General features: G+C 48.3%; 1 protein-coding gene across 2 annotated transcripts in view; it reads right to left on the bottom strand.

Annotated features, from left to right (window-relative positions):
• Positions 1-9,663: 9,663 nt before the first annotated feature.
• Ccdc88c (coiled-coil domain containing 88C) overlaps positions 9,664-26,161 on the bottom strand; it is a 127,596-nt gene continuing 111,098 nt past the window's right edge. Inside the window, exons 28-30 of one of the 2 annotated variants that reach the window (XM_038337617.1) lie at positions 18,216-18,284; positions 16,001-16,269; positions 9,664-11,825 (exon numbers count right to left, since the gene is read on the bottom strand). In XM_038337617.1, coding sequence (XP_038193545.1) covers positions 10,833-11,825; positions 16,001-16,269; positions 18,216-18,284 — 1,331 coding nt within the window. In that variant the 3' untranslated portion in view covers positions 9,664-10,832. Of the gene's footprint in view, positions 11,826-11,845; positions 12,351-16,000; positions 16,270-18,215; positions 18,285-26,161 lie in introns of those variants that run through there. The other variant, XM_038337618.1, reaches the window with a different exon arrangement.

Below are 26,161 nucleotides of genomic sequence, written 5' to 3'. Positions count from 1 at the left end.
TATTTGCAGATGGCCAACCAATATCTTGTGCCCCTTGCTGCCTGAATACTCTGTAGAGCTGGGAATTGAACCCAGAGCCTCATACATGCTAAGCAAGCACACTTTTCCTCAACATCACCTTAGCTCCTAAATGTCCTTGAATTAAGCTTCCTATTACCTCACCTTGTGAGACAGGAGGATGGCTCTCACCCCCAGTTTCTCAGAGCAGCAGAACTGGTGGGAGAGGTACAGACAGGGCAATTCTGGCCTTCCATTCCATAAGAAAATTCTAGATTTGAAAAGGTGAGGCAGGCACAGTGGCACATGGGCACGCCTTTAATCCCAGCACTCAGAGGCAGGAGGATCTTTTGTGAGTTCGAGACCAGCCTGATCTACAAAGGGAGTTCCAGGACATCTGGGACTGTTACACAGAGAAACCCTGTATTGAGCGGCCCTCCATGGCCCTGCCCACTCTGCTGTCTTTTGGCCAGGTTTTTCTGGGGCTGTTGGGGTCAAGGTGACTGACTCTTTGGCAGGGGCAGTGGAATTTGTTGTACTGCAGATGAAACCTGGCGACAACCTTATAAACAACGCACGGCTCGCTAAGTTGAAAGGAAGAACGAGTCATCTTCCAGGAGCTCCCTAGGGCTGGATGGGAACTGCTCCAGGAATGCTGATTCGAAATACTCTGCTAACCACTATCTTTCATGCTCACTGAAGTCTCTCCCCATATGGGCAGGGTTCCAGAGACCAGGATGGAAGTTCTCTGTCCCCAGCAGGTAGGGTTTGCTCCAGGCCTTCTTTTCCAGGCTCCTGTGGTTTGGGGTTTTCTTGTCTGTATGTTTTGTCTTGGCATTGTTCCTGAAGACAGTCTTCATGCTGAGAGTCATGGTAATGGGTTCACTGTAGTTTTCGGTATCAAACCTGGGGTGATGCTTTGCAAAGGTCCAGAAAATGGCAGACATCAGCCCGTGTGCACAACACCTTTGCCCAGGCAGGAGTTTTCTGTGCTCTCCTCTGTCTATCCACACCCACTCTTCACCGATTTCGTGGAGGACTGAGTCCTGGCTCCCTGCCTTGCTTCCTGTGTTTAGCCAATAGGAGGAGAATGGGGACCCAAGGGACCTAGTTCCTTTGCCAGGGTGGCTTTAAGATGGCTGCCTTCTCTTGTTGAAGGTGTCAGTCCCAATAAGCTGTCCTTTTCTACTTTCTTCCCATTGGCCTTGGGGGAGCCCCCGGTTCCACATAACCACCCATTAGGTCAGTCTTCTGGACCCTGCCCCTCAGGTCTCCACTTCCCACTGGGACTGGGACTAACACAGAAGCAGTGGCTACACACACAGAGGACTGAATGGGGAGTTAAGAATGAGCAAAGAGGAACTACTTGTAAAAATTACTGTCTTCCCTGGCTTGTTCTTCTAATGCGCATAGCTGGCCAGCCTCAGAGCAAATCCCTCTTCATTCTCCAGCGGGAAGAATGAGCAGTTACTCCCTCCCCAGCCTCCAGCGCCAGCTCAGCCCCATGGTTCCCATCACTGACTGCCCCTGACTGCCCTGCCCCATGCTCCCTATCACGGGAACATGTCCTAGGCAGAGCTAATCAGACAAGTGGATGCAGACAGACAACTTTCCTCCTCAGAAATACCCGCCCGTGCTGAGTCAGGCACCTTCTAGAATAGTCTGGGCAGCAGGAAGCTGGGCGCTCTGTGGACGATCATTTCTGGCATCAACCACACACCAGCAGGCTGAGGCCTGAGCTGATTCATCAGATGGCTTGGGCAAGCAGAGGAACACATGGCTGGTTTTGCTCCTCCCTAGATAATCTGAAGGTTCTCAGGAGACTGTGACTAATGGGGACATCTGAAGAAAGGAGATGCTGAGGCTGGTGAGTGCGTGCGAGTGTGTGCATGTGCGTGTGTGTGTGTGTGTGTGTGTGTGGAGGTCAGCTCAAGTCCACGTGAAGTATGAACATATGCATTGAGGGCAGCATGTCTCAACCTGTGGTTCATGACCCCTTTGGGGGGTCATATAGCAGAATCTAGCATATCAGATATTTACATTATGATTCATAACAGTAGCAGAATTACAGTTATGAAGTAGCAATGAAAATAATTTTGTGAGTAGGAGTCACCACAACTTGAGTAACTGTATTAAAGGGTCAGAGCAGCTGGGTGGTGGTGGCGCACGCCTTTAATCCCAGCCTTTGGGAGGCAGAGGCAGGTGAATCTCTGGGAGTTCGAGGCCAGCCTGGTCTACAAGAGCTAGTTCCAGGACAGGCTCCAGAGCTACAGAGAAACCCTGTCTCGAAAAGCAGATAGACAGACAGATAGATAGATAGATAGATAGATAGATAGATAGATAGATAGATAGATAGATAAAAGGTCAGAGCATCAGGAAGGTTGAGAGTCATCTAGAGGGCTATCCTTGGGATTCTAGGAGAAGATTTCAGGCCGGGTTTGCTCAAGTTGTGTTTCTTGAGAAGAGGAAAGTGCAGGGAATTTACGCAGGTCTGATTCTGTGAAAATAGGCAGCTTCCCTGGGTCTCAGTTCCCTCTTTAAAATGGGCTTAATATAAAGCCAGGCTGTGGTGGCACACACCTTTAATCCCAGCACTTGGGAGGCAGAGGCAGGCGGATCTCTGTGAGTTCAAGGCCAGACTGATCTACAAGAGCTAGTTCCAGGACAGGCTCCAAAGCTACAGAGAAACCCTGTCTCAAAAAACCAAACATAAATAAATAAATAAATAAATAAATGGCTTAATATAAAGATCAATACCTACCAATTGAATACAAGGGAGCCCTCACTTCTGATTGACCTTAGAAACCAGTAGCCTATCTGAGTGTGCTGGTGTAGGCCTATGATGCCAGCTACTCTAGAGGATAAAGAGGCAAGGGTTTGAGTTTGAGGCCTTTCTACCAATTTCAAAGCCAGCCTAAGTAACTTAGTGAGGCTCTATATCAACAAAAGCAATCAACAAAAGCAAGAGTTGGGGATGATGTAGCTCAGTGGTACTTGACTAATATGACCAGTGCACATGACATTATGGGCTCTGGTCCCAGTTCAGGAAGAAAGAAAAGAAGGGACTGGATTTACAAGGAGCGGGGAGAGAGCAAGTGAGGCAGAGAAGGTACACAAGGGGCTTTCCTTGCGACTGCAGTTTTGAGAGCCGGGATGGCGTGCTCAGCTGGCATAAGCGGCATCTGCCTTGGTTCTTATGTGGCATACATCACACCTTGACTTCTCCATTGATGCTCTGACCTTAAGCATCCTTCTGAGTCTCCATTTTCTTCTCTCTCTCTCTCTCTCTCTCTCTCTCTCTCTCTCTCTCTCTCTCTCTTTCTTTCTTTCTTTCTTTTTTTGACAGGGTTTCTCTGTAGCTTTGGAGCCTGTCCTGAAACTCACTCCGTAGACCAGGCTGGCCTCGAATTCACAGAGATCAGCCTGCCTCTACCTCCCGAGAGCTGGGATTAAAGGCGTGTGCCACCACTGCCCGGCTTCCATCTTCTTATTTTGTAAAATGGCATCACTAACAGTACCTCACAGGGTTGTGGCAAATGAGTTAATGGGTCTAAAACTCTTAGAACTATGCCTGGCTCTAGCGAGCACTCCATGAACATTAGGCTATCCCTCCTTAGCCCAGCACCCATGGAAAGCGCTGAGCTTTGCTCTGCCTCAAGAGTGCCAGGCTTGGAGTTGGGTAGATGAAGACTGGTTTGTTCACTTGCTTCCTCTTGGGTCATATCATTTTGGATTATGTGAAGGAAGGAGGATGACAGAGAGCCCCTAGAGAGAGCCACTGGGACTAGGCACAGTAATACACACATGTAATCACAACACTCAAAGTTTGAGGCAAGAGAATCCAGCTGAACGTCAGGTTGCATAGTGAGGCCCTGTCTCAATAAACAAACAGACTCAGTAGTAGAGTACTGATCCAGTTTGCACAAGGCCCTGGGTCCAAGAAAACCAACCAACCAATAATCAACCAAACAATAAAAGCATCTCCTGGAAGCTTCCCTCAAGTCTCAGGAACCATGGTTTAGGTTCCTCTTATGGGGTGTGGGAAAGAGAGGATGGGGGAGGACTAACAACAGACATAACCTAGACCAGGCCCTGACCAGGGAAATTCCAGTGAGAACTCTCTCCAATCTCTCCCCCAGTCAGCTTTAGCTCTTGCTTGGTCTGAGCCCAGGGTGTGGGAGCAGCAATGGTACCAGAGACGTGGGGTCACCTCAAGGTCAGAAAGGGGGTGCTGTAGAGTCCAGCTCTGCTACGTACCGAGTTTTAAAAGCCCGAGTGCAGCATACATACAATGAAGATGTATGATGTACCATGTACCATGTATGATGGTGCCACCTGCCCAGGGTGCCATGCTGTAACCATCCAACATCAGCCACTGCTAACACAACCCTACCACAGGGGTTCCTGGGACATTCCCCCACAGATGTCGGTGTCCTAGTCCCTGGAGCCTGTGAATATGTCATCTCACATGGCAAAGAGGACACGGTCAGTGTAATTAAATTTGAGATCTTGAGATAGGGTGGTTATCTGGATTAACTCAGGGGGGAGCTCACGGAACAGCAAGAGCCAGAGAGGGATGCGGGAGACCCACCAGCCATTGTCCATTTTGAGGGAGGGAAGGGGAATAAGGAAAAAAAAAGCAGGCAGCTTTTAGATGAAAAAGGCTACCAAATGGAGATCCTCCTGGAAGAGGCTTCACAAAGGACCCTACCCGGGAGCTCTTGGCCCTGACCTTCAAAATTCCGAGATTATAAATCTGTGTTCTGAGACGGCGCATTTATGGTCATTTGTCATGGCAGGAAATGAGTACAGCCACTGAGTCCCAGCACGGCAGTATCCTTGATGGATGGGCCAACTGAAGGAGTCGCCACAGCATCATTGAGCCCTTGTGGCATTCGCTCCCCCCCATCTCCTCTACGTAGTTCCGCAACCCAGGTCGTGGAAGCAATTGTCTGTCCTTGGGCACAACCCAGGGACGGAAACTTCCAGGATAGGCGAGCTTGGTTTCTAGAGAAACCGGGCTCTCATTAGGTTTTTCTGAAGGTCTCCTGAAGGATGGACGTGTGTGGGTTTGAATGAGTAGGTGGAGGGCAGACAGAAAAGACAGAAGGACATCATTGGAATGGGACCAAGAGACCAGTTTTTCATTCACCTGTGTCTTCCATACTTCAGGGCGGGGCACCTGGATAGTGATGGGAACTTCATGATATATGGAGTAGCCAACAACTCACCACAAGGATAGTGGGGTCATAATGGGAGGTAGGCTCGCTGTGGGTGATGTCAGGTGGCTTCCTGGAAGAGGCGTCCCTCCAGCCATTGCAACAGGATAAAGTGCTTTCGCTCAGCCCTGGGACGTCCAGGTTGCCCACTGGAAGCATTTAGCGATTGTTGTTGCTGTTCTCTATCCAGTTCTCTTTTAATTTGTCTAATTACACGGAGGAAGTCTCTGCTGGGCACAAGCATGCTTTGCATGCCGTTAGAGTTCTCTGTTGGATGGAAGGGCCAGCCTCAGGCTGGTCTGCAGGCAGCGAGGACCCAGGACGCGGCTTAAGAGCTCTGCTGGGCTTTCTTTTGTTTTCATCTTTTGTCTAACTACTTTCCTTTTGTGTTAGGATACCGATTTTCCTTTTCTGGGTATGGAATACAGGATACTTGATTCCTCCCTGCAGGTTAGTTGACAGGGATAAGTAAGCTCCCTTCACCTTGGGACAGAGCTAATCTCAGCAGTGGGCTGGCCCGTGAGAATGAATGAATGGGAGCAGGAAGGGAAGGATAAACTGAAACTCAGTAAATAATCCCGTGCCTCTCCCTTTTCCTTCCTCTCCCTGGGCCAGGGCCCACCCTTCCTTCCCCTCCATCTGCAATGCCACTGGTGGTCCCCTGGTCTCTTGCCCTACACATTACAAGCAGGACGGTCAGGATACACCCCAGTATCTGGGCAGGGTTGGACTAGGCTCCCTCAGGAAGCCTAGGCAGGTGTCTTCTTGCATCTGCTGACCCTCACACAGCAGCATGGCAGGTCTCATCAAAGCGGATGACTGCTATCTCCCAGCCCTTCTCCTCTCCATCCCCACCCCTCGGCTTTTATCCCTGAGCCTGAGAGGCCTGGGAGCAGCATTGCTGAAGGTCAGCGGTCTTCCTGGTCTTAAGAGTTCCTCGCAGGTGTTATCTCCTGGCTGTACTCACCGGAAGCCGGGGAGCCACTCACGTACCTCTTGTGGGCACGGATGGCATGCAGCCCACATGGCGGGGGCATGGCACGGGTCCGATGGAGGCTTGGCACCCATCTGCACCTACCCAACCCCAGTGAGAGCAGGCCCCAGGCTGACACAGGGAGGCACTAGCCAGCTCTCCATACCAACTGCCCAGCAGTGGCCTGGGGAGGGTGCAGTCTCCACATTCTCTGGAGACAGAGGGACCCAGATTCCTGCTCATCCTTTTGAGGTACTCGGGGGTGAAGAGATGAAGAACTGGAAGCTGGTTTTACAAGGCCAGGCAGACTGACTGATAAGGCTTACTGGGATGGGTCACCAGGCTGAGCCCAGCCACCTTCCTCTCCCTCCTTCCCCAGGCACTAGGTGACGACAGTGGAGATCCTGGTCCCCCAGCTCTGGCTGATTTCAGGCTGCTGCCAGGCAGAGCCTCACTGCCAAGCTGGCTTCCTGCCGTGCTGCATGGAGAAGGGAAGGGGTGTGGGCTGGGATGGACTCAGGGCAGCTGAGTTTGGAATGACCTGCGGTGGCCAGTGTATATCACCTGCATCCCCTTTGCTGCTCCCCTGCTTCCAGGCCAGTCTTAGGGCTGGAAGGACAAGGAAACCACTAAGGGAAGAGGTGCTGCGGGCACACCTAGCCATCTTGATTTCAGGTTAGGCCCAGACTCACTTCCCTTCTGTTCTGTTTGATCTTATGTCCGTCCCCTCCCTAGCCCACTCCTACTGGTGAAGAGTTGGCCCACTCTGACTCCTGACAGCAGAACAGGGAATTGTGCAAACCAGCTGTTAAAGGTGGCCATTACCAGGAGAGGAGGGAGGGGAAACTGAGGTCGGGATGTAAAATAAGTGAATAAATTTAATTAATAAAAATGGTGACCATTACTGAAGATGAACTGACGTCAAGCTGTGATTGAACAAAGTAATAAAAACAAGGATCGTAAAAACTCAGAATTCACCCTCTTCTGTATTACTTTACTAGTTCTGTGCCTTCAAGGGTTTACACGCATTTTATCTGTATAGTGTTTTACAGTGTAGGGGAGGGGCTACTGCACATCTTTCTTCCTTACCCATGTTCTATCACCCCATGCAGGTAGCTTGAAATCAGCCCAGCCAAGTATTTACACCACAGGAATGGGCATGCTGTACTCATGGCTGGATTTGTGGCTGGTTTGGGGGTTTTGTTGAGACAAGGTTTCACTATGCAGTTCAGGGTGGCCTAGAACTCTCTCTCTTCTCAGCTTCTTGAATGCTGGGATTAACCAGCGTGGTCTGTGTCACCACGCTGGTTCAACGTTTTTCCAGTCTGAATTGAGGAAACGATGGAGACAGTATGCTAGCACTATACAAGCATGTCTTGGGTGAACACTGCCATCCTGCCTCTAAGGAAAGCTAGCCATACTGGAGACTGTTACCTCCTGAATAGCATACACATGGAGGAACCCTCAATGCCGCAACCAGAAAGCAGTACCTGACTTAGCAGGTCCCTTCCAAGTCAATGAAATCTGACTCAGTCTTTGACTTGTTGACCAAGTGCCAACCCACATTCACTTTGGACTGCAAGCACCTGCCAGCCAGGCTGACGTCGATACATGAGCATGGCAGCCATGAGCGAGAACATTCTTTGACAATCAGTTGGCTGCATGGACTTTGATAAACTTTTATTATTTGTAAATATTTCATATCCTTTACATCAGTGAATTTAGATGTATGCATTCATCTCTCTCAGACACAGGTATTTGCCAGAATGATCCCCAATGTCTGCTCTATTCCAAATGTTCTCTAGAGCCCCTTGTCCCAAATCTCTCGAAGACCTCACCTCACGCTGAGAACATGAAGACTCGTCTGTCACTTGGGTACATTCCAGACACCTAAAGTTAGTGTAGAAGGTAGGATATGGGACCTAGGAGGGGTTAGTATTAGAACACACTTCTTAACCACTGGACTCAGGGTGTTGCTAAAGGACCATCATCACTTGGGACTGGATGCAGACTCAAGGCTTGAGTTGAAACCATCTGAGGGAAGGGACAAGGGGGAAGACAATTCAAACACCTGGGCATGAATCATCATGTTTAGTGAAAGGGGAAACGGACAGCCAGTGTTGGTGTTTGGGGCAGATGTGGGTTACATTCCAGGCAGCTTAGCAACATCCAGTCATGTACGTGCAGATCTAGAATTTCAAAGGAGCTGGGGGCTAAGGATGGCTGCTCCGTGCCTCCTGGGAATGGCCTGTAATTAGAATCGTGGATGTGGAGGAGCTTGTCAGGGCGTGAGGGGTGATGAGAAGCCTAGGTGTGCCTCGGGTGGACAGGACTCAGTCCGCTGAGTGCAGGGTGTGGCTACGACAGAGCCCCAGAGAGGGGAGTGTCAAAGGGAAGGTCACCTGGGGTGAATGCACCAGTGACCAGACTGCCTAGGGATTTAGCGCCTGTAGTGACCTTAACAACAGTCTTTACGTTGGGCAGAGATTAACAAAGTGAGGCAGAGAGACCAGAACTAGGGCCCTAGGGCTGGATGCCTGGGATGACAGAGCTAACCAAGGGCAGGACAAAAGCCTGGCATGATCTCTAAATATAGCTGAGAGGGTCAAGACCAAACGCGGGCTTCTGTAATGGTACAACAGATGGTGTCCACTCAAGGGCTTGGGGAGGTGAGCCGAGAAGCTGAAGGCAGACTTCATGCCTGAAGCTTCTAGGTCTGCGTTTGTGAGCACAGGGGAGGTGTGTGGAGGGAAGGGAAGTGGTGGAGGGAACCCAGGGCAGCCCACAGGCTCTGTGTGGGTGCGTGAGTGTGGGAAAGGCTGTCCCAGAAGGGACACGGTCGTGAGATAAAGGCTGCCAACAACAAGGCATGACTGGCCAGGTGTCAAATCCTACAAAGGTCACACAGAGTGAAGTCTGCCAAGAGAGCACTCCATGGAGAGCAGCTCCCAGCATGCAGCCAGCTCCAACAGACTGTAGAGCCTTGGGAAGGAAGGGCAGGGCCAGGAGGCAAGAGCAGCTCACACAGAAGTCTGGCGAGGAAGGAAAGGAACCTGAAATACCAGGTGGACCAGGAAACAGGACACGATTCGGTCACCTGGGGAGATTAATATCCTTTTTCTTGTCCCATTCATCCACCTAACTGATTTAAATACGAGGCTCCAACATCCAAATCCAAGATTAACACTTGGGAGCTGTGTAGGGAATCTTGTCCTGACTGCAGAGTCCTATGCTCAACTGGAGCTCCCCCGAGGCTGACGACGTGTGACACGGACTATGGGGGCTGCTGTCACTTCCAGAACAGCTCTGTTCTTTACCCTCGTCTTGCTGGCTGTGCAGCTCTGCATATCCAATGACTCAGCCAACTATGGACCCCCACAGCCGAGGAGCCTGGGGTGTGGGCGGAAGCCCTAGTTTGTGGTAGCCCACTGCATGCAGCCACGGTGTTCACTGAAGAAAGCCAGGCACTCAGGTTCCATTCCGTTTTATTATGGCCCTGCCCTTGTCTTCCAAAAAGAAAGGCTATTTAACACATCAACCCAAACACCCTCACCGTGGATCTTGTTAACATACAGAGATCTCCCCTGTTTCCTCCTTAGCACGTTACACCAAAACAGAAAATAAATCATTCAGTCCATTCCAGGAAAAAAGCACCATTACAATAGGAAACGCAACATGTTAGGAATTGGACCAAATATAAAAACAGCAGGTCAGACCCTGAAAGAATGACTTCCAACATAATAGGAACATAAATAGGCCCCCGAAAGTATATCTATATATATATATTCATGTGTGCACATATATATTAAAGAAATTTGGTTTCTACCCCCAAAGTTATTCAGAAATAACAACATTCCATCTCAGCTAAGGAAGGCTGGGTGCAACAGCCACATCACAAAGGAGCATGGCTTGGCCTTCTGTGTACTAACCATGCCTGCCAGTCAGTCCATCGCTGGGGCACTTCACACCCTAGGCCTAGCAGATCCAGTGTTTGTAAAGGCTGGTCCCTGGGCAGCCTCAAAATCCAGTAATAGAGCCCAGAGCCTGGGGCTGATTCTGGACCTTGGTCCTGCTGTAGGGACAAGCCTAGAGCCTAGGAATGGGATAGCCACCACCCTGGGTTTAACAGCCAGCCCTGCTCTGGGCTTTTCCCAACACCCTGCAGATCTTTGCAGTTTGCCCATCCCAGGCCTTTCCCTAGGATCAATGGCTTTTAGATGGGAGACCCAGAGTTGGGACTTGGCTCTGTGAGCCCGGCGCACACATATGTATTCACATGTGCACACACACGCTTTAACGGAGGTCAACAGGTTGCAAGTGAGCATTCCTACTCAAGTAGTGTCTCTTCCTGTGTAAACTGGTTTGCCACTGAATTCTAGCAGTCCCCCTGCTAAAGAGATCTGTCCATTAGACACCAGCTACCGGAAGCTGTAGACGTAGAAGATAAGTTACAGACCCTGGAGAGCAATCCTCTTAGGGCTTGGCACAGTGTTTCCATCAACCAATAGGATGACTGTGTGGGAACCCCATTCCCCTTTCCATACCCTTTCCTGGCACCCTGGGCAAACAGGAGAAAAGGCCATTGTAGTCAGAAGGCGCACAGACAGTTTGGGGTTTGCAAGCCGCAGATCCAGTGACAAGAGTCACACACAACCATACTCATACCACACTGTTTGTGGGTCCCCACCTGGCTCTGGGGACGCTGGTGTGCTCTTTGAGCTGTTCCCTTGACTGAAGTCATCAGGGCCCCGGCTGACATGAGGAGCCAACTCGGGAGATCTACCAGGGCTTTTGGTCAGGAGCCCCTCGCTGTAGCAATGCCCCGCGCCCCCATCTCCTTCTAAGGTGCTGAGCCCTGACCGCACAGGAGCGACGGTGGCTATCTCCCCAGAGTGTGGTGACACTTTGGGTTTTGTCCTGGCAGCAGGAGTCACAATGGGAGAAAAGTGCTGGATCGGGGGGTTGCTACCGCTGCTACACGCAGTGGCAAGGGCTGGGGCAGTGGCAGACTGCTGTAGGGGGGCCAGCCTCTCCTCCTTTGGGGGAGCCAGGGAGAAGCGCCTTGTGTCCAATGGCCGGCCACGAGGACCCGGGCCTGGAGAGGAGCTGTCAGTTTTTCCTGCCAGTGGAGTCTGCTCCCGGGCCAGACTGTGGGAGCCCTGCAAGCTGTGGCTGCCCGTGTCTTTGGTTCCTGCAGCCTCAGGACACCCAGGCTTCTGAGGAGACTCTGGCCTGCAGGCTTCTGGCCCACTGGCCCGGAGGAGGTCAGCCGAAGCCAGGCTGAAGGTTCTGCTCAGAGATGCACTTCGGCCAGCAGGCATGTGGCAAGTTGGGGGCATCGAGGCTTGCCTGGGTCTACCCAGAGACAGGCTCTGGGGAGGCTGGACCTGTCTCGAAGGGACCCCAGCCAAGGCTTCCGCCTCAGACTGTCTCAAGTTGGGCTTTACATAATGCCCTGGCTTCAGCCGCTGCCCCTCAGAGGTGTTGACTGACATCTTGATGGTGGGAGTCACAAAGTTGGTGGGCATCTTGGCTCCGTCTTTCCTAGTTGGTCTTAGCTGGCCTCCCGTGGCTGGAGGATCATGGGCCTTTCGGAAGTTGTCGCTAAGAGGGTCATCACGGCAGCTGGGAGTGTCCTGGGGAGGGGAGAGAACAGAGGTGGCAAGTCAGGCCTGAGGGTCCTTGGGAGTCCAGACTAACATTTCTTTTTCTTATGGGCTTCTAGGGATTCCCAGGAAGCAGTCTCAGACGTGGGGCCAGGAGTGCAGGGGACACTGGGTAAAGAACCCCAGACATTACCGCTGTCTAGGCAGACACAGAGGAAGTGACTTCTCATAAAGCCACAGTTTTAATGCCCGTAATGAGACCTGGGAAGAGCCGGCTGTTTCAGTCCATTTCCTCCCTATGGTACAGAGCAGGAGTGAGAAGTTTTGGGGGGTGAATCAACCCTTCTTTCTCCATCCATCCCACATGCTTGGGCACTCACGAGGACAGGAGAGAAACAACACACACACCACAACTGGCACTGCCACCCACATCTTCCTCTCAAGAACAGGAAGGGAGGAGGCGGAAGCCAGAGATGTGGAGGGCCCGGAGTGGAGAGGGCTCATCCAGGGCTCCAGGAAACTGCTTCTATCCAGAAGGTATCCTTTGCCACCACCCTGGAAACAACAAAGCTATGGGAGGCAAAGGTCTGTGACACCGGTAGGGTCTGTAGTCTGTAGCATCTCATAGGCTGACACAGGCAGCGGTCAAGGTGAGGTGTTCTTTCCAAGGCTGACAGGAGGAGGGCTGGTAAGACTGGTCGGGAGTAAAAATGCTTGCCACCAAGGCTGACAACCCGAGTCAGCTCTCCAGGACCCATTGGTGGAAAAGCCAACTCCCACAGCTGTCCTCTGATGTCCACATGTGCCACTGTGCGAGTGTCCACACACACACACACACACACACACACGAACAGATAAATTCAATGGGAATAGGAAGAGATGGGAGCGCAGGCAGGATGTGAAGGTCAGGGACTGCCACAGTTCCTGCTGGAGTTAGACCATGGCCTGCTGTGCCCTGCAGGGGTGCCAGGCTGAAGGATAGACCAGTGGTGCTCTCTGATGTGGTACGTATCTAGGAGAGCTGTGAGCACTAATGTCCACAGACGTCATTTATCACCTCTGCCACCAGGCCCCGCTCCAGGCTTCATCTACTAGAACCAAACCAAAACAAAACCACAAAGAACAAAAGCCACCTCACCTGTTGTGGAATACCCCCTTACACTGTGTGAAGATGTGTCACTGTGACGGGTTTAATAAGAAAGACGGCCGATAGCTAGGCAGGAGGTATAGCAGGGACTTCAGCAGAGAGAAAGCTCTGGGAAGAAGAAAGGCAGGGTCTCCAGCCAGGTGGAGGAAGCAGGATGGGCAGTGCAGAGTAACAGTAACCGAGCCACATAAAACAATATAGACTTAAAAATATGGGTTGATCTAAGTTATAAGAACTAGCTAGGAACAGGCCTAAGCTAAGGCCAAGCTTTTATAATTAATAAGTTTCCGGTTTTGTTTTTTTTTTTTTTTTTTTTTTTTGTGAGCTTGAAGTCCTAAGCAAAATCTGTCTACATTCACCCAGTTCCTAAAGCAGCCTGGCAGGGGTTGGTTCAAGCTATGGAAAAGTACTTAAGACAGATTAAAGAAATGGGGTCAAGCAGGCCGCAGGCTGGAGGTTAGGCCAGGGCTGTGTGACCCTGGGCCTCTTCTCACACAGCCTCTCCTCTCTGCACACCACTTCTATTTTCATTCGGTCATTTGCTTCTGCCTGTGTGCTGGCAAGGGAGTCGGATCTCACCCTCCACCTGCTGTGGCAGGGCCTCTCATTTCTGCTGCTGCCCTGCTTGCCAAGGCTAGCAGCTCCTAAGCTTCTGTGGATGCTATTTCCTGTATCTCCTATCTACCTCCCACCCCACTGGAGGACCACTGGGATTACCAGTGTATGCCACCATACATCCAACTCTTTGTGTGGGTTCCAGGAATTGAACTCCGGCTGTCAGGCTTACATGGCAAGCTTTTTTTTTTTTTTTTTACCTGCCAAGCTCCCCCTCCGCCCCTCTGGCCCCTCTTGTCTTCTGCTGAACTGACTTATAACTGCCATTTAAAAGACAGTACTTGGCCTTCTACACATGCCTAAGTTCTTCGTGTTTGGCATCTCCAAACGCTTCTCTTCCGGTTCTTCCACCGCTGGCACTCACTCCTTCTCTATCAGTTTCTTTCAGCTTCTACGTGAGGAAATGTGTGGTGTCTGTCTTTGTGTAAGCAATAAGTCTCAAATACGCACCTTCCAAAAATCAGCCTTCCTGGCTACCCCAGGAGCCCACCTTATGCCCCTTCCCCCAGGCATCAAAGTCTTGGGTGGGGATCCTACTGGGGAAGGCTCTACTGTGGTTCAAACAACCTAGCGGTCCTAGGCACTCAAGGGAGGTGCGAGAGGCTATGGCTGCCCACATCAGATTTCATCAGAAGCAGCTACAAAAGGCCTCGTATAAACTGAGAAGAGGTGGGTTGAGCCTATAGGGCTTGCGGCTCTGACAAGAGGTCTGAGCAGAGGAGGGGTCCTCACCCTTTCTTAGAACCTGTAAGGGGAGAGGATACAACTGTTGGAGACACCACACCAGGATAAGAAGGAAGGCTCAGTTGCAGCCCGATTCCTGGACGGTGCCTTGTGTCAGCAGTGCATACGGTGCCCACTGAAATGATCTGAGCACTGCCTCGGACCCACGCAGTCAGAAACCCCAGTGTGCCTTGTGCTCTGACAAGTCTATTAGGCAACTGGACCCAGAAGGTTCAGGAACCATGAACTCAGAAGCATCAACTTGTGCCAGGGTAGTCCATCCTTCTCAGCTGGAGATCTCCGGCATCTGGCATGAAGCCAGCACTCGACAGACAGAAACAGTGCATGTTTCTCTCCCCTGCTGACCATGAAGCCAGGCACTGAGCAAACGTCTAGAGGAGTTGGTTGGCCTCACTGTGAAAAACAGGCACTATGCCCACTGCCCAACAGATAGCAGGTACTCTCAATGAACATTCACGAGCAAGCATTTTATATACCCCAGGCCTTTGGGCTCTCTTAGTATAGGCCGTAGATACTGCTACACGGATGAAATCTGTTTACTTAGGGGGAGTAAGGGTGGGGGGGGGAGACCGAAGCATTAACTCAACAGTTCTCAAGATCAAGATGGCATAGTTCACTCAAACACCCAAGACTCCCATTACTAATTTCAGACAGCATACTGCAGCCTATGGGTGGCCCTAAAACACTGAAGTCCTGAAGAGAACAGAGGAGGGTCTATCAACAGGCAGTCATGGGGAGCGGGGCGAGAAGCTACTGAGCAAGTCAGCATGATGAAGCCATGAACCCAATCTAGCTAGCTTCTCAAAGATGGGGTAGGAGAGAGGGAGAGGGAGTTGTTGGAGATCAAACCCAGAGTCATGCCAAAGCCACCCAAGTACTCTACTAACTATGTTCCCAGCCCCTATTGCAGCCTATTCTCACAATGCATGAGCAGACAAGTCTCTGATGGGTGGGTGGGTAACACAGGTGTGTGTGTGTGTGTGTCTGTCTGTCTGTCTGTCTGAATGCAATGTGAAGACATGTATGTGGAGGCCAAAGAAAAAACCTCTCCCAATGCTGTCTAACTTAATTTTTTTATTTTTATTTTTTTGGAGACAAGAGTTTTTCTGGCCTAAAGCTCACCAATTAGCACAGCAGGATGGCCGATGAGCCAAGCCCTGCCCATGCCCTGCTCCAAGCAAGTTTTCATGCTTCTAAACATTTGAGCAAACAAAAACAAAAACAAACAACAAAAAACAGTACTACGAATGGCACAAAGCCTTGGGTTCAATCCCTAGTAAAATACAAACACACACACACACACACACACACACACACACACACACACGGCACGCACCCTGTTACATCGTGGCATGTGAAAATCATTCAAATGTCACTGCGTGTAAGCACAGCTGTGTCAGATATGGTCGAAGTCTGGATTCTCTACAGGAGCAGAGCGAGACAGCTCTAATGAAACTACCCAAGGGTCTAAGGACCTAAGATGTTTACTCTGTGGTCTTCGGGAAGCCTGTCCAAGCTGCCAATGGCTGCTGGAGATGACACAGGCTAAGAGGCACTCAGCTCTGCCACAAACCCTGCCAGTGAGTGCTGGCCACAGACTCAACCAGCTTGGTTTCCAAGAGGAGAGCAGCTGCTGTCTGGGACCTGAGTCCCTGCTGTCCCTCACGCACCACTGGCTCTGCTGGGCCAGAGAACTCACCTGGGTGGGAGAGCCGCGGTTACTCTCCTCTAGAAATTCCTCCAAGGTGACCATCTCACTGCTGGGTGAGGCCGAGCGGGGCCGTCCCCCAGCGTGGGCTGGAGCTGCACCTCTCTTTTGGACATTCTCCTGGGAGACAGGCCCGTTCCGGAGTGGAGGGTACTCGTGGCGGCTGGGAACAGCACGTCCTGGGGTGCAGGGGTCCCTGCTGGGGATCAGGTCTGAGCTGCTGAAGCTCTCGCAGCGGCTGTGCAGACGGTCAGAGGACCCTGGAGGAATGCAGGGCACATGTCAATCTCACTGTCCCCTGCTCCCTGCAGCTCACCTGAAACCATCCTAGCTGGAAAAGCTGCCCAAGCCCTGCTGTGCCCGGCCGTGATCCCTTCTTCAGTCACTAACACTACACCTCAACTCTTAACAACCTGGTGAAAAGGAAAAGAAGCTTCCAGTAAAATTTTAAAATGTATTTAAAATTTTCCCATCTCCTAGGCAGTATTTCTCCATGTTTTATTATTTATTTGTTTATTTAGTTTTTAAAAAACTATATGTCTCATGTTGTGCAGGCTGGCTGGTGACCTTGGACCTCTGATCCTCCTTTACCTCCCAAGCGCTGGGATTATAGGCCTGCACCAGGTTTATGCAGTACTGGGGACTGAACTCAGGGCTTCATGCATGCTAAACCAACACTCTATCAACTGAGCTATATCCCCAGTCCTATTTTTCTATTCTTTGTTTTGGGAGCGGGGGTGAGACAGGGTTTCTCTGTAGCTTTGGAGCCTGTCCTGGCATATTTACCCCTACCAGGACTGACAACTACCTCTGTGTCACAAGAGACAGACACTCCAGTTGCTGGCAAGTGTGAGTGTTGAGGTATATATAAGGTTTACACTGGAGCAGGAAGCCCGGTGCAGACAGATGGATGGATGGATGGGTGGATGGATGGATGGACAGATGAATGGACGGATGGATGGACGGACGGACGGACGGATGGGTGGATGGATGGGTGGGTGGATGGAGGATGGATGGATGGGTGGGTGGATGGGTGGGTGGATGGATGGGTGGGTGGATGGACGGATGGGTGGATGGACGGATGGGTGGATGGGTGGATGGACGGGTGGGTGGACGGATGGGTGGGTGGGTGGATGGACGGACGGACGGATGGGGCGCCTCTCGGCTCCACCAGTCTGCACATCCTCCTTGCTCAGCAACAGTGCCCATCTCTTCTACACTGCTCCAACGTCCGTACGGGTGACACCGCAGCGATCAGTGACGTTGAAATGACTAACCGCGGCACACTCATCAGCTCTCATCCACTCACATACGAAGTTCACTCAGCACACATACACACAAGGTCACTCTTGCAGGGGTCAGTCATGTAGAAAGTTAAGAAGACAAAAAAAATCCTGATAAGTCCCACACAATAAAGTCACGTGACAGCATATGTCCTCCTCAAATGTGGAGGTGGGACGGGTGGTGGTGGCGCATGCTTTTAATCCCAGCATTCAGGAGGCAGAGGCAGGCAGATCTTTGAGTTCGAGGCCAGCCTGGTCTACAGAGCTAGTGCCAGGACAGGCTCAAAATACAAAAACAAAACCAAACAAACAAAAAACAAACAACAACAACAAAAAAAAACCCAGAACACCCAAAACCAAACCAAACCAAACCAAACCACAAAAACACCACAAATGTGGGAGGCAGGGGTCCAAACATGTAAACAGACCATGAAATAAACTTAAAATTTAAAATTTCTGTTAAATTTAAAATTTCTGTTAAAGAATCAAATTCAGCCTGGGGATGTACCTCAGTTGGCAGAGTACTTGGCTAACACGCATGTAGTTCAGGGTTGGAGTTCCAGCACCACACAGACTAGCACGGCAGCACTCTGGCCTTGGCTCTAAAGTGAGCTGGAGAGTAGCCTGGGATACGAAACTCATCTTGTAAAAGGAATCACACTTTTCTTGGTTCTGTGTGGGAAAGAGCACTGGTCCCTCTCTCTATTCCACGTAGCTTGGGCCCAGAGGAGCTGTGACTTACCCACATCCTCAGGGTAGGCAGGGGAAGAGGGGACCGGAGCCCTAATCTCCTTGGCCTGTGTTTGGAACCTTGCTGTAGCCTATGACTGCACCAGAATGTGTCTCCAGCCCCGCTAAGCACATCTGAACTCTAAGAATGGAGCGAGCCCAGAGCTGACCGTCCTAATAAATGTTTGCCTTACCCTTGAGGCTCAGAGGTGAGCTGTTGCTGGACGTGTTCCTGCTGCTCTCCAAGCTGTTTGGCCGTGACACTGAGAAGAAATGACTGTATTTAATACAAAGGGCCAATGGCCAGGTAGATCCCAGGTTAACATCCCGACTGGAGAAAGAAAACATAACAAAGCAACTCTACACCAGTTCAGGCCAGTGCTCTCAGGCAGGGAGGTCCGCAGAATGTGCTTATACTCTTCTGACTCAACTGGCTTCAGCAACAGGGAGCTAGACACAGCACGCAGCAGGCGGCCATAACCGGCAGAGCTAGTTCTCTATCTGTCACCAGGTCTAGGCATCTGGTTTAAAATGTTAATAAAACAGGCCACATCACAGAATTCTAGCACAAAAAGCACATAGGGGCTCCTCTGGGCAAACCCAGAACTGGGGCTTAGAGACCACCTCTTACTGCACAGAACTTTCCAGAACACATGCCCACAGTCCTGTCAGCAGTGAGGTACTGTCCAAGGCAGGAGGTGCACACATGTATGTGCAAGCAGTGGCGTGCATCTGAGTGTTTCCTGCAGGTAATCACACGAGGTGATGCCAGGATGTCTGTCTACATGCTACCTGCATTTCTTCAGCTGCTTTTGGCCACCTGCCTCAAACATTCATCTGCTCTAAATCGAAAACTCAAGGCTTCTAGTAACAAAGGCAGAGGGACCCAGCCTTCATGACTGTGAGCGTTAGCCTGAGCCAGTCTGAAGTAATCACCCTACTTCAGGTGCAGAGGGCAGCACGTCACTCCTTGCCCTGGCTGGACCATCCCTTCTAGGGTCCGTAGACCTCTCCTGGTCCACCTGCAGCAGCCTGTACCAGTGTCAGGTAAGAAAACACCTCTGCTGCTGGGCTCTGAGCCCCAAGGGACAAGGGTAATGTTCCAACATCTCTGTAGCTCTGGAGTCAAGTGCAGTGTGTAACAGCACTGGGCAAGCCTTCAGAAACACTAGACGGCCCCTGGCTTGCTGTCCTCAAGGGGTGTCAGCTCGGGTGTCTACACAGGCCTAAGTACCAAGTGTGATAGGCCCTGGCACAGAGCAGGCATCCGGAACACATCTGTTTAGGGATGAGCCAAAGAAGACTTGGAGCTCGGGAACAGTACTGAACCAAGACCCTCGGTGGAGAGGCAGTTGGAACAAACGCAGGCTGTTCTGTATCAGGTACAGGGTGTGCTAAACGGAAGCATCTATGTTTATTATTCTGGTTTTGAGTTAGTGCATTATTAGGTAGTTTAGAGTAGCCCTGAATGCACAACCCTCTCATCTGAGTCTCTTGAGGGCTGGGATCATAGGCCGGAACCATCATGCCCACTCACCCGTGTTCATTAAACAATTCTTTTTGTTCCATATTCCAAACAAAGAAACTGGAGGGGTCGGGAGGTGTATGAAGAACCTCATGGCCAGGCAACCAGTCACCAAACTGGCTCCACAGTGAGCTGGTGCACATGGAAGGGCCCCCACCTACTACAGGGTCCCCAACTCCGGGTAAAGACAGAAGGGCTCCTGGACCAAGAGGCCTCATTAAAGAGCCTGTCCTTACCCACAGAATCATAAATAACTAACACCAACACTGTCACACTCTCTAAACAATGGGTAGAAGACAAGGCTGGCTTCCTCGACGACTCCAAGCACATCAGAAACAAACTGAACCCATGTAAACCTCCAAGGTTTCCCTTCTGTGGAATTTCTTCCTACCCTTCTCAGGTTTACTTTTTTTTAAACATATTTATTTAGTGTGTGTTATGTGTGTGCAATGACACGTGCAGAGGTCGGAGGACAAATTGCAGAATTGGTTCCCATCCACAATGTGTGTCCTGGGATGGAATTCAGGCCATCAAGCTTGGTAGCAAGTGCCCTCACCCCTCACCCACTGAGACACCTCACTAGCCTACTACTTTTTAGTTTTTAAAACATTCATTATTTTTATTTTTTTAAATCTTTTTTAAAATACTTATTTATTTATTATGTATACAATGCTCTGTCTATGTGTATGTCTGCAGGCCAGAAGAGGGCACCTGACCTCATTACAGATGGTTGTGAGCCACCATGTGGTTGCTGGGAATTGAACTCAGGACCTTTGGAAGAGCAGGCAATGCTCTTAACCGTTGAGCCATCTCTCCAGTCCCCCATTCATTATTTTTAAACATTTATTTGTGTGTACGCATGCATGCGTGCATGTGTGTGCGTGTGTATACACATGTGTATGGAGGTCAGAGGACAAATGCATTAGCTGGTTCTCTCCTCTGACCACATGGGTTATGTGATCAAACTCAAGTAGCCACACTTGGCAAGTGCCCTTACACACTGAGCCATTTTGTCAGCTCCCTAGAATTCCTTTTTAAAAACTGAGAACTAGAGACCACTGGGAGAAGGGTGAGCAGCAGCACGGCAGGCCGCAACGGAAACAGCAACGCCAGCAGTGGCCTCCACAAATTACCTGACCATGGGAGCCTCAGCCCCGCCAACACCAGGAGGAACGACCCTCTGAGCCTTGGGCCCGTAGGCACCTGGAGGAACGATCACCAAAGGCTCTCCTCTGCCTACACCTGAAAAAGCGATCATAGAAACCATAGCCCCCAACTACATCAATTGGAGGAAGAGGGAGCCCCTGAAACACAGGCTCCACCTGTTCCGAGTGGAGGAAGAGATGGGTCAACAACAAGGTAAGAATACACTCAACCTAATGAGCAATACAGCACCATCAGGAACTAGTGGTTCTACAACAGCAAGACCTGAACATCCCAACACAGATGAAGCGGGAGAAAATGACCTTAAAAATAACTTTATAAAGATGATAGAAGACCTTAAAGAGGAAATGAAAAAACCCTTAAAGAAATGGAGGAAAAAGGAATAGACAACCAAAAAATTGGAAGAAATCAACAAATACTTTAAAGAAAATCAAGAAAAAGCAATCAAACAGGGGAAAGAAATGGTTCAAGACTTGAAAACAAATAGAGGCAGAAAAAAAAGACACAAACGGAGGGAAATCTGGAAACGGAAAACCTGGGTAAACAATCAGGGACTATAGATGCAAGCACAAACAACAGAATACAAAAGATGAAAGAGAATCTCAGGCATTGAAGATACAATAGAGGAAATAGATTCATTGGTCAAAGAAAATGTTAAATCCAACAAATTCTTAACACAAAATATTCAGGAAATATGAGATACCATGAAAAGACTGACCCTAAGAATATGAATTGAAGAATTCTAGCTCAAAGGCACAGAAAATATACTCAACAAAATCATAGAAGAAAAATTCCCAACCTAAAGAAGTATATGCCTATAAAGGTACAGTAAGCTTACAGAGCACCAAATACACTAAACCAAAAAAGAAAGTCCCCTTGTCAAACAATAATCAAAACACTTAACATATAGAATACAGAAAGAATATTAAGAGCTGCAAAGGAAAAAGGCCAAGTGACATATAAAGGCAGACCTATCAGAATTACACCAAACCCCTCGACAGAAACAATGAAAGCCAGAAGGTCCTGGTTGGGTGGCGTTATACAGACACTAGGAGACCATGATACCACCCCATACTACTATATCCAGCAAAACTTTCAATCAACATAAACAGAAAAAACAAACAAGATATTCCATGACAAAACCAGATTTAATCAAATTCCAACCCAAGGAAGTTAGCTACACCTACAAAAACACAGGCAATAATCTCACACCAACAAAACCCAAAAAAGAGAAACACACACATACCACCACCACCACCAACAAAAATAACAGGAATTAGCAATCACTGGTCATTAATACCCCTTAATATCAATGGACTCAGTTCACCTATAAAAAGACACAGGCTAACAGACTGGATACAAAAACAGAATCCATCCTTCTGCTGCATACACGAAACACACCTCAACTACAAAGACAGACACTACCTCAGATGGACCTAAGAAACAAGCTGGCATAGCTATCTTAATATCTAACAAAATGGATTTCAAACCAAAATTAGTCAAAAGAGATGAAGGTCATTTACATATTCATCACAGAAAAAATCCACCAAGATGAAGTCTCAGTTCTGAACATCTATGCCCCAAATACAAGGGCACCCGCATCTGTAAAAGAAACATTACTAAAGCTTAAATCACACATCACGCCACACACACTAACAGTGGGAGACTTCAACACCCCACTCTCACCACTGGATAGGTCTGCCATACAGAAACTTACAGAGAAAGGAACTTAAAGATGTCATGACTCAAATGGACTTAACAGACATCTACAGAACATTTCACGCAAACACAAAAGAATATCTTCTTATCAGCACCTCATGGATCCTTCTCCACACACTCGGTAACAAAGCAAATCTCAACAGATACAAAACAATTGGAATAACCCTGTGTCTTATTGGATCATCATGGCTTAAAATTAGAATTCAACAACACTAATTGCAGAAAGCTCACAAACTCCTGGAAACTGAACAATGCTCAACTGAATCATCATTGGGCCAAGGAAGAAATAAATTAAAGACTTCCTAAACTCCACAATATACCCAAATTTATGAGACACAATTAAAGCAGTGCTAGGAGGAAAGTTCTTAGCACTAACTGCCTAAAGAAGCTGGAAAAAAAATCCTACACTAGTGAGTTAACAGAAAACCTGAAAGCCCTGGGTCAAAAAAGAGGCAAACTCACCCAGAAGGACTAGATGACAGGAAATAATCAGAGAGCTGAAATCAACAAAACAGAAACAAAAAGAACAATACAAAGAATCAAAGAAACAGAGTTGGTTCTTCCAGAAAAAATATCAACAAAATAGACAAACAAACCTTTATCCAAACTAACCAAAAGGAAGAGAAGGGAATATCCAAATTAACAAAACCAGAAAAGAAATGGGGGACATTGAACAATGGATACAGAGGAAATCCAAACTAATCAGGTCATACTTCAAAAGCCTATACTCCACAAAATTGCAAAACTTAAAGGAAACAGACAACTTTGTGAATAAGTATCACTTACCAAAATTAAATCAAGACCAAATAAGCAAATTAAACAGACTTATAACTGCTAACGAAATAGAAACAGTCATCAACAGTCTCCCAACCAAAAAAAAGCCCAGAGTCAGATGGTTTTAGTGCAGAATTTCACCAGAACATCAAAGAAGAACTAATACCAACACTCCTCAAATTGTTCCAAACAGAAACAGAAGGAGCTTTGCCAAACTCTTTTTACAAGGGTACAGCTACCCTGATACCCCAACCACACAAAGATACAGCTAAGAAAGAAAATTTCAGACCAATCTCCTTCATGAACATTCATGCAAAAATACTCAACAGAATACTGGCAAACTGAATCCAAGAACACATCAGAAAAATCATTCACTATGACCAAGTAGGCTTCATCCCAGAGATCCAGGGATGGCTCAACATATGAAAATTGGTCAATGTACTCCATCACATAAACAAACTGAAAGGAAAAACTGCACGTGATCATCTCATTACATGCTGAAAAGCCTTGCACAGAATTCAATACCCCTCCTGATAAAGGTCTTGGAGAGGGGCGCAGTGGTGGCGCACGCCTTTAATCCCAGCACTCGGGAAGCAGAGGCAGGCGGATCTCTGAGTTCGAGGCCAGCCTGGTCTACAAGAGCTAGTTCCAGGACAGGCTCTAGAAACTACAGGGAAACCCTGTCTCGAAAAAACAAAACAAAATAATAATTGCCGGGCGGTGGTGGCGCACGCCTTTAATCCCAGCACTTGGGAGGCAGAGGCAGGCGGATCTCTCTGAGTTCGAGACCAGCCTGGTCTACAAGAGCTAGTTCCAGGACAGGCTCCAAAGCCACAGAGAAACCCTGTCTCGAAAAAAAAAAGGTCTTGGAGAGAGCAAGGATACAAAGAACATAAATGGACAGAAACTCTCAGCGATCTCACTGAAATCAGGAACAAGACAAGGTTGTCTACTCTCTCCGTATCTATTCAATATAGTACTTGAAGTTCTCACTAGAGCAGTAAGAAAATAAATAAATAAAAGGAGAACAGGGGATATAAATTAGAAAAGAAGTCAAACTTTCACTATTTGTAGATGATACGATACTATGCATAAGTGACTGCAAAAAACTCCTACAACTGATAAACACCTTCAGAAATGTAGCAGGATACAAGAGCTCTCCTATACACAGATGATAAACAGGCTGTTAAAAAAAATTCAGAGAAATAACACCCTTTGCAATAGCCACAAATAGCATAAAATGCCTTGGGATAACTCTAACCAAACAACTGGAATACCTGTATGACAAGAACTTTAAATCTTTGAAGAAAGAAATCCAAGAAGACATCAGAAAATGGAAAGATCTCTCACTAGACAGGTAGGATAGTGAAAATAGCAATCTTACCAAAATCTGTATTGCAATCTACAGATTCAAGGAAATACCCATGAAAATCCCAGCAAAATTCTTCACAAACCTTGAAAGAACAATACTCAACTTCAAATGGAAAAACAAAAAACCCAAAATAGTCAAATCAATCCTGTACAATAAAGGAACTTCTGGAGGCATCACAATCCTTGACTTAAAACCCTACTATAGAGCTATATTAATGAAAACCCTGGTATTGACATAAAAACAGACACATGGATCAATGGAACGGAATTGAAGATCTGGATATAACCCACACACCTATGAATACCTGATTTTGGACAAAGAAGCCAAAATTGTAAAAGGGAAAAATGAAAGCATCTTCAACAAATGGTGCTGGCATAACTGAATATCAACATGTAGAAGAATGCAAACAGATCCATACCTATCAAAACTCAAGTCCAAATGGATCAAAGATCTTAACATAAAAGCAACCACATTGAACCTCATAGAAGAGAAAGTGGGAAGTAGCCTTGAACGCATGGGCACAGGAGACTACTTCCTAACTGTAACTCCAGCAGCACAGACACTGAGAAAAACAATTAATAAATGGGACCTCCTGAAACCGAGAAGCTTCTGTAAAGCAAAGGACACGGTCAACAAGACAAAACAACAGCCCACAGAATGGGAAAAGAGCTTCACTAACCCCACATGTGACAGAGGGCTGATCTCCAAAATATATAAAGAACTCAAAAAACTAGACATTAAAATAACAAATAATCCAATTTAAAAAAAATGGGGTACTCTCAACAGAAGAATCTCAAATGGCCAAAAGATCCTTAAGGGAACGTTTAACATCCTTAGCTATCAGGGTAATGCAAATTAAAACAATTCTGAGATACCAGCTTACACCTGTCAGAATGGCTAAGATCAAAAACACCAATGATAGCTTAGGCTGGAGAGGATGTGGAGTAAGGGAGAACCTAGACAACAAAGAAGACCCTAAGAGAGACATACATAGATCCACTTTGGAAGGAAAAAAACGACAAGAGCTCCTGAATAAATTGGGAGCATGCGGGGTAGGGTGGAAGGTAGAAGGGTTGTGAATTGTAGGCTGATTGTTCTTTGCTTTATGTCTAAAATCCAATTATGAGTGAGTACATATTATATTTGTCTTTCTGGGTCAGTATGATTTTTTTCTAGTTCCATGTCATTGTTTTTTACTGCTGAGTAGTACTCTATTGTGTAAATGTGTCACATTTTCCTTATCCGTTCTTCAACTGAGGGGCACGTTCTGCTTATTACGAATAATGCTGCTATGACCATGGTTGAGCAGATATCCTTATGGGATGATTGAACATCCTTTGGGTGTATGCCCAAGAGTGGTATTGCTGGGTTTTGGGATAGATTGATTCCTAATTTTCTGAGAAATCGCCATAATGATTTCCAAAGCAGCACCCTCCAGGTGTGCCAGGGAGTCCTAGTGACCAATGAAGGGAAGGGAAGATGTTTTAGGAAGCCCTGCGGTTTGCCCTTGCTCAGGTCCCACGTGCCCGTGGTTAACACCGAGTTGTATGAAATCTCAGCGTTTTCAGAACCCGGGGCTTCTAGGG

Source organism: Arvicola amphibius, chromosome 7, assembly GCF_903992535.2.
Source record: "Arvicola amphibius chromosome 7, mArvAmp1.2, whole genome shotgun sequence".
In the NCBI taxonomy this organism is placed as follows: domain Eukaryota; kingdom Metazoa; phylum Chordata; class Mammalia; order Rodentia; family Cricetidae; genus Arvicola; species Arvicola amphibius.
Note: the sequence above shows the minus strand (reverse complement) of the source record. Positions and strands in the feature narration are given on the sequence as shown.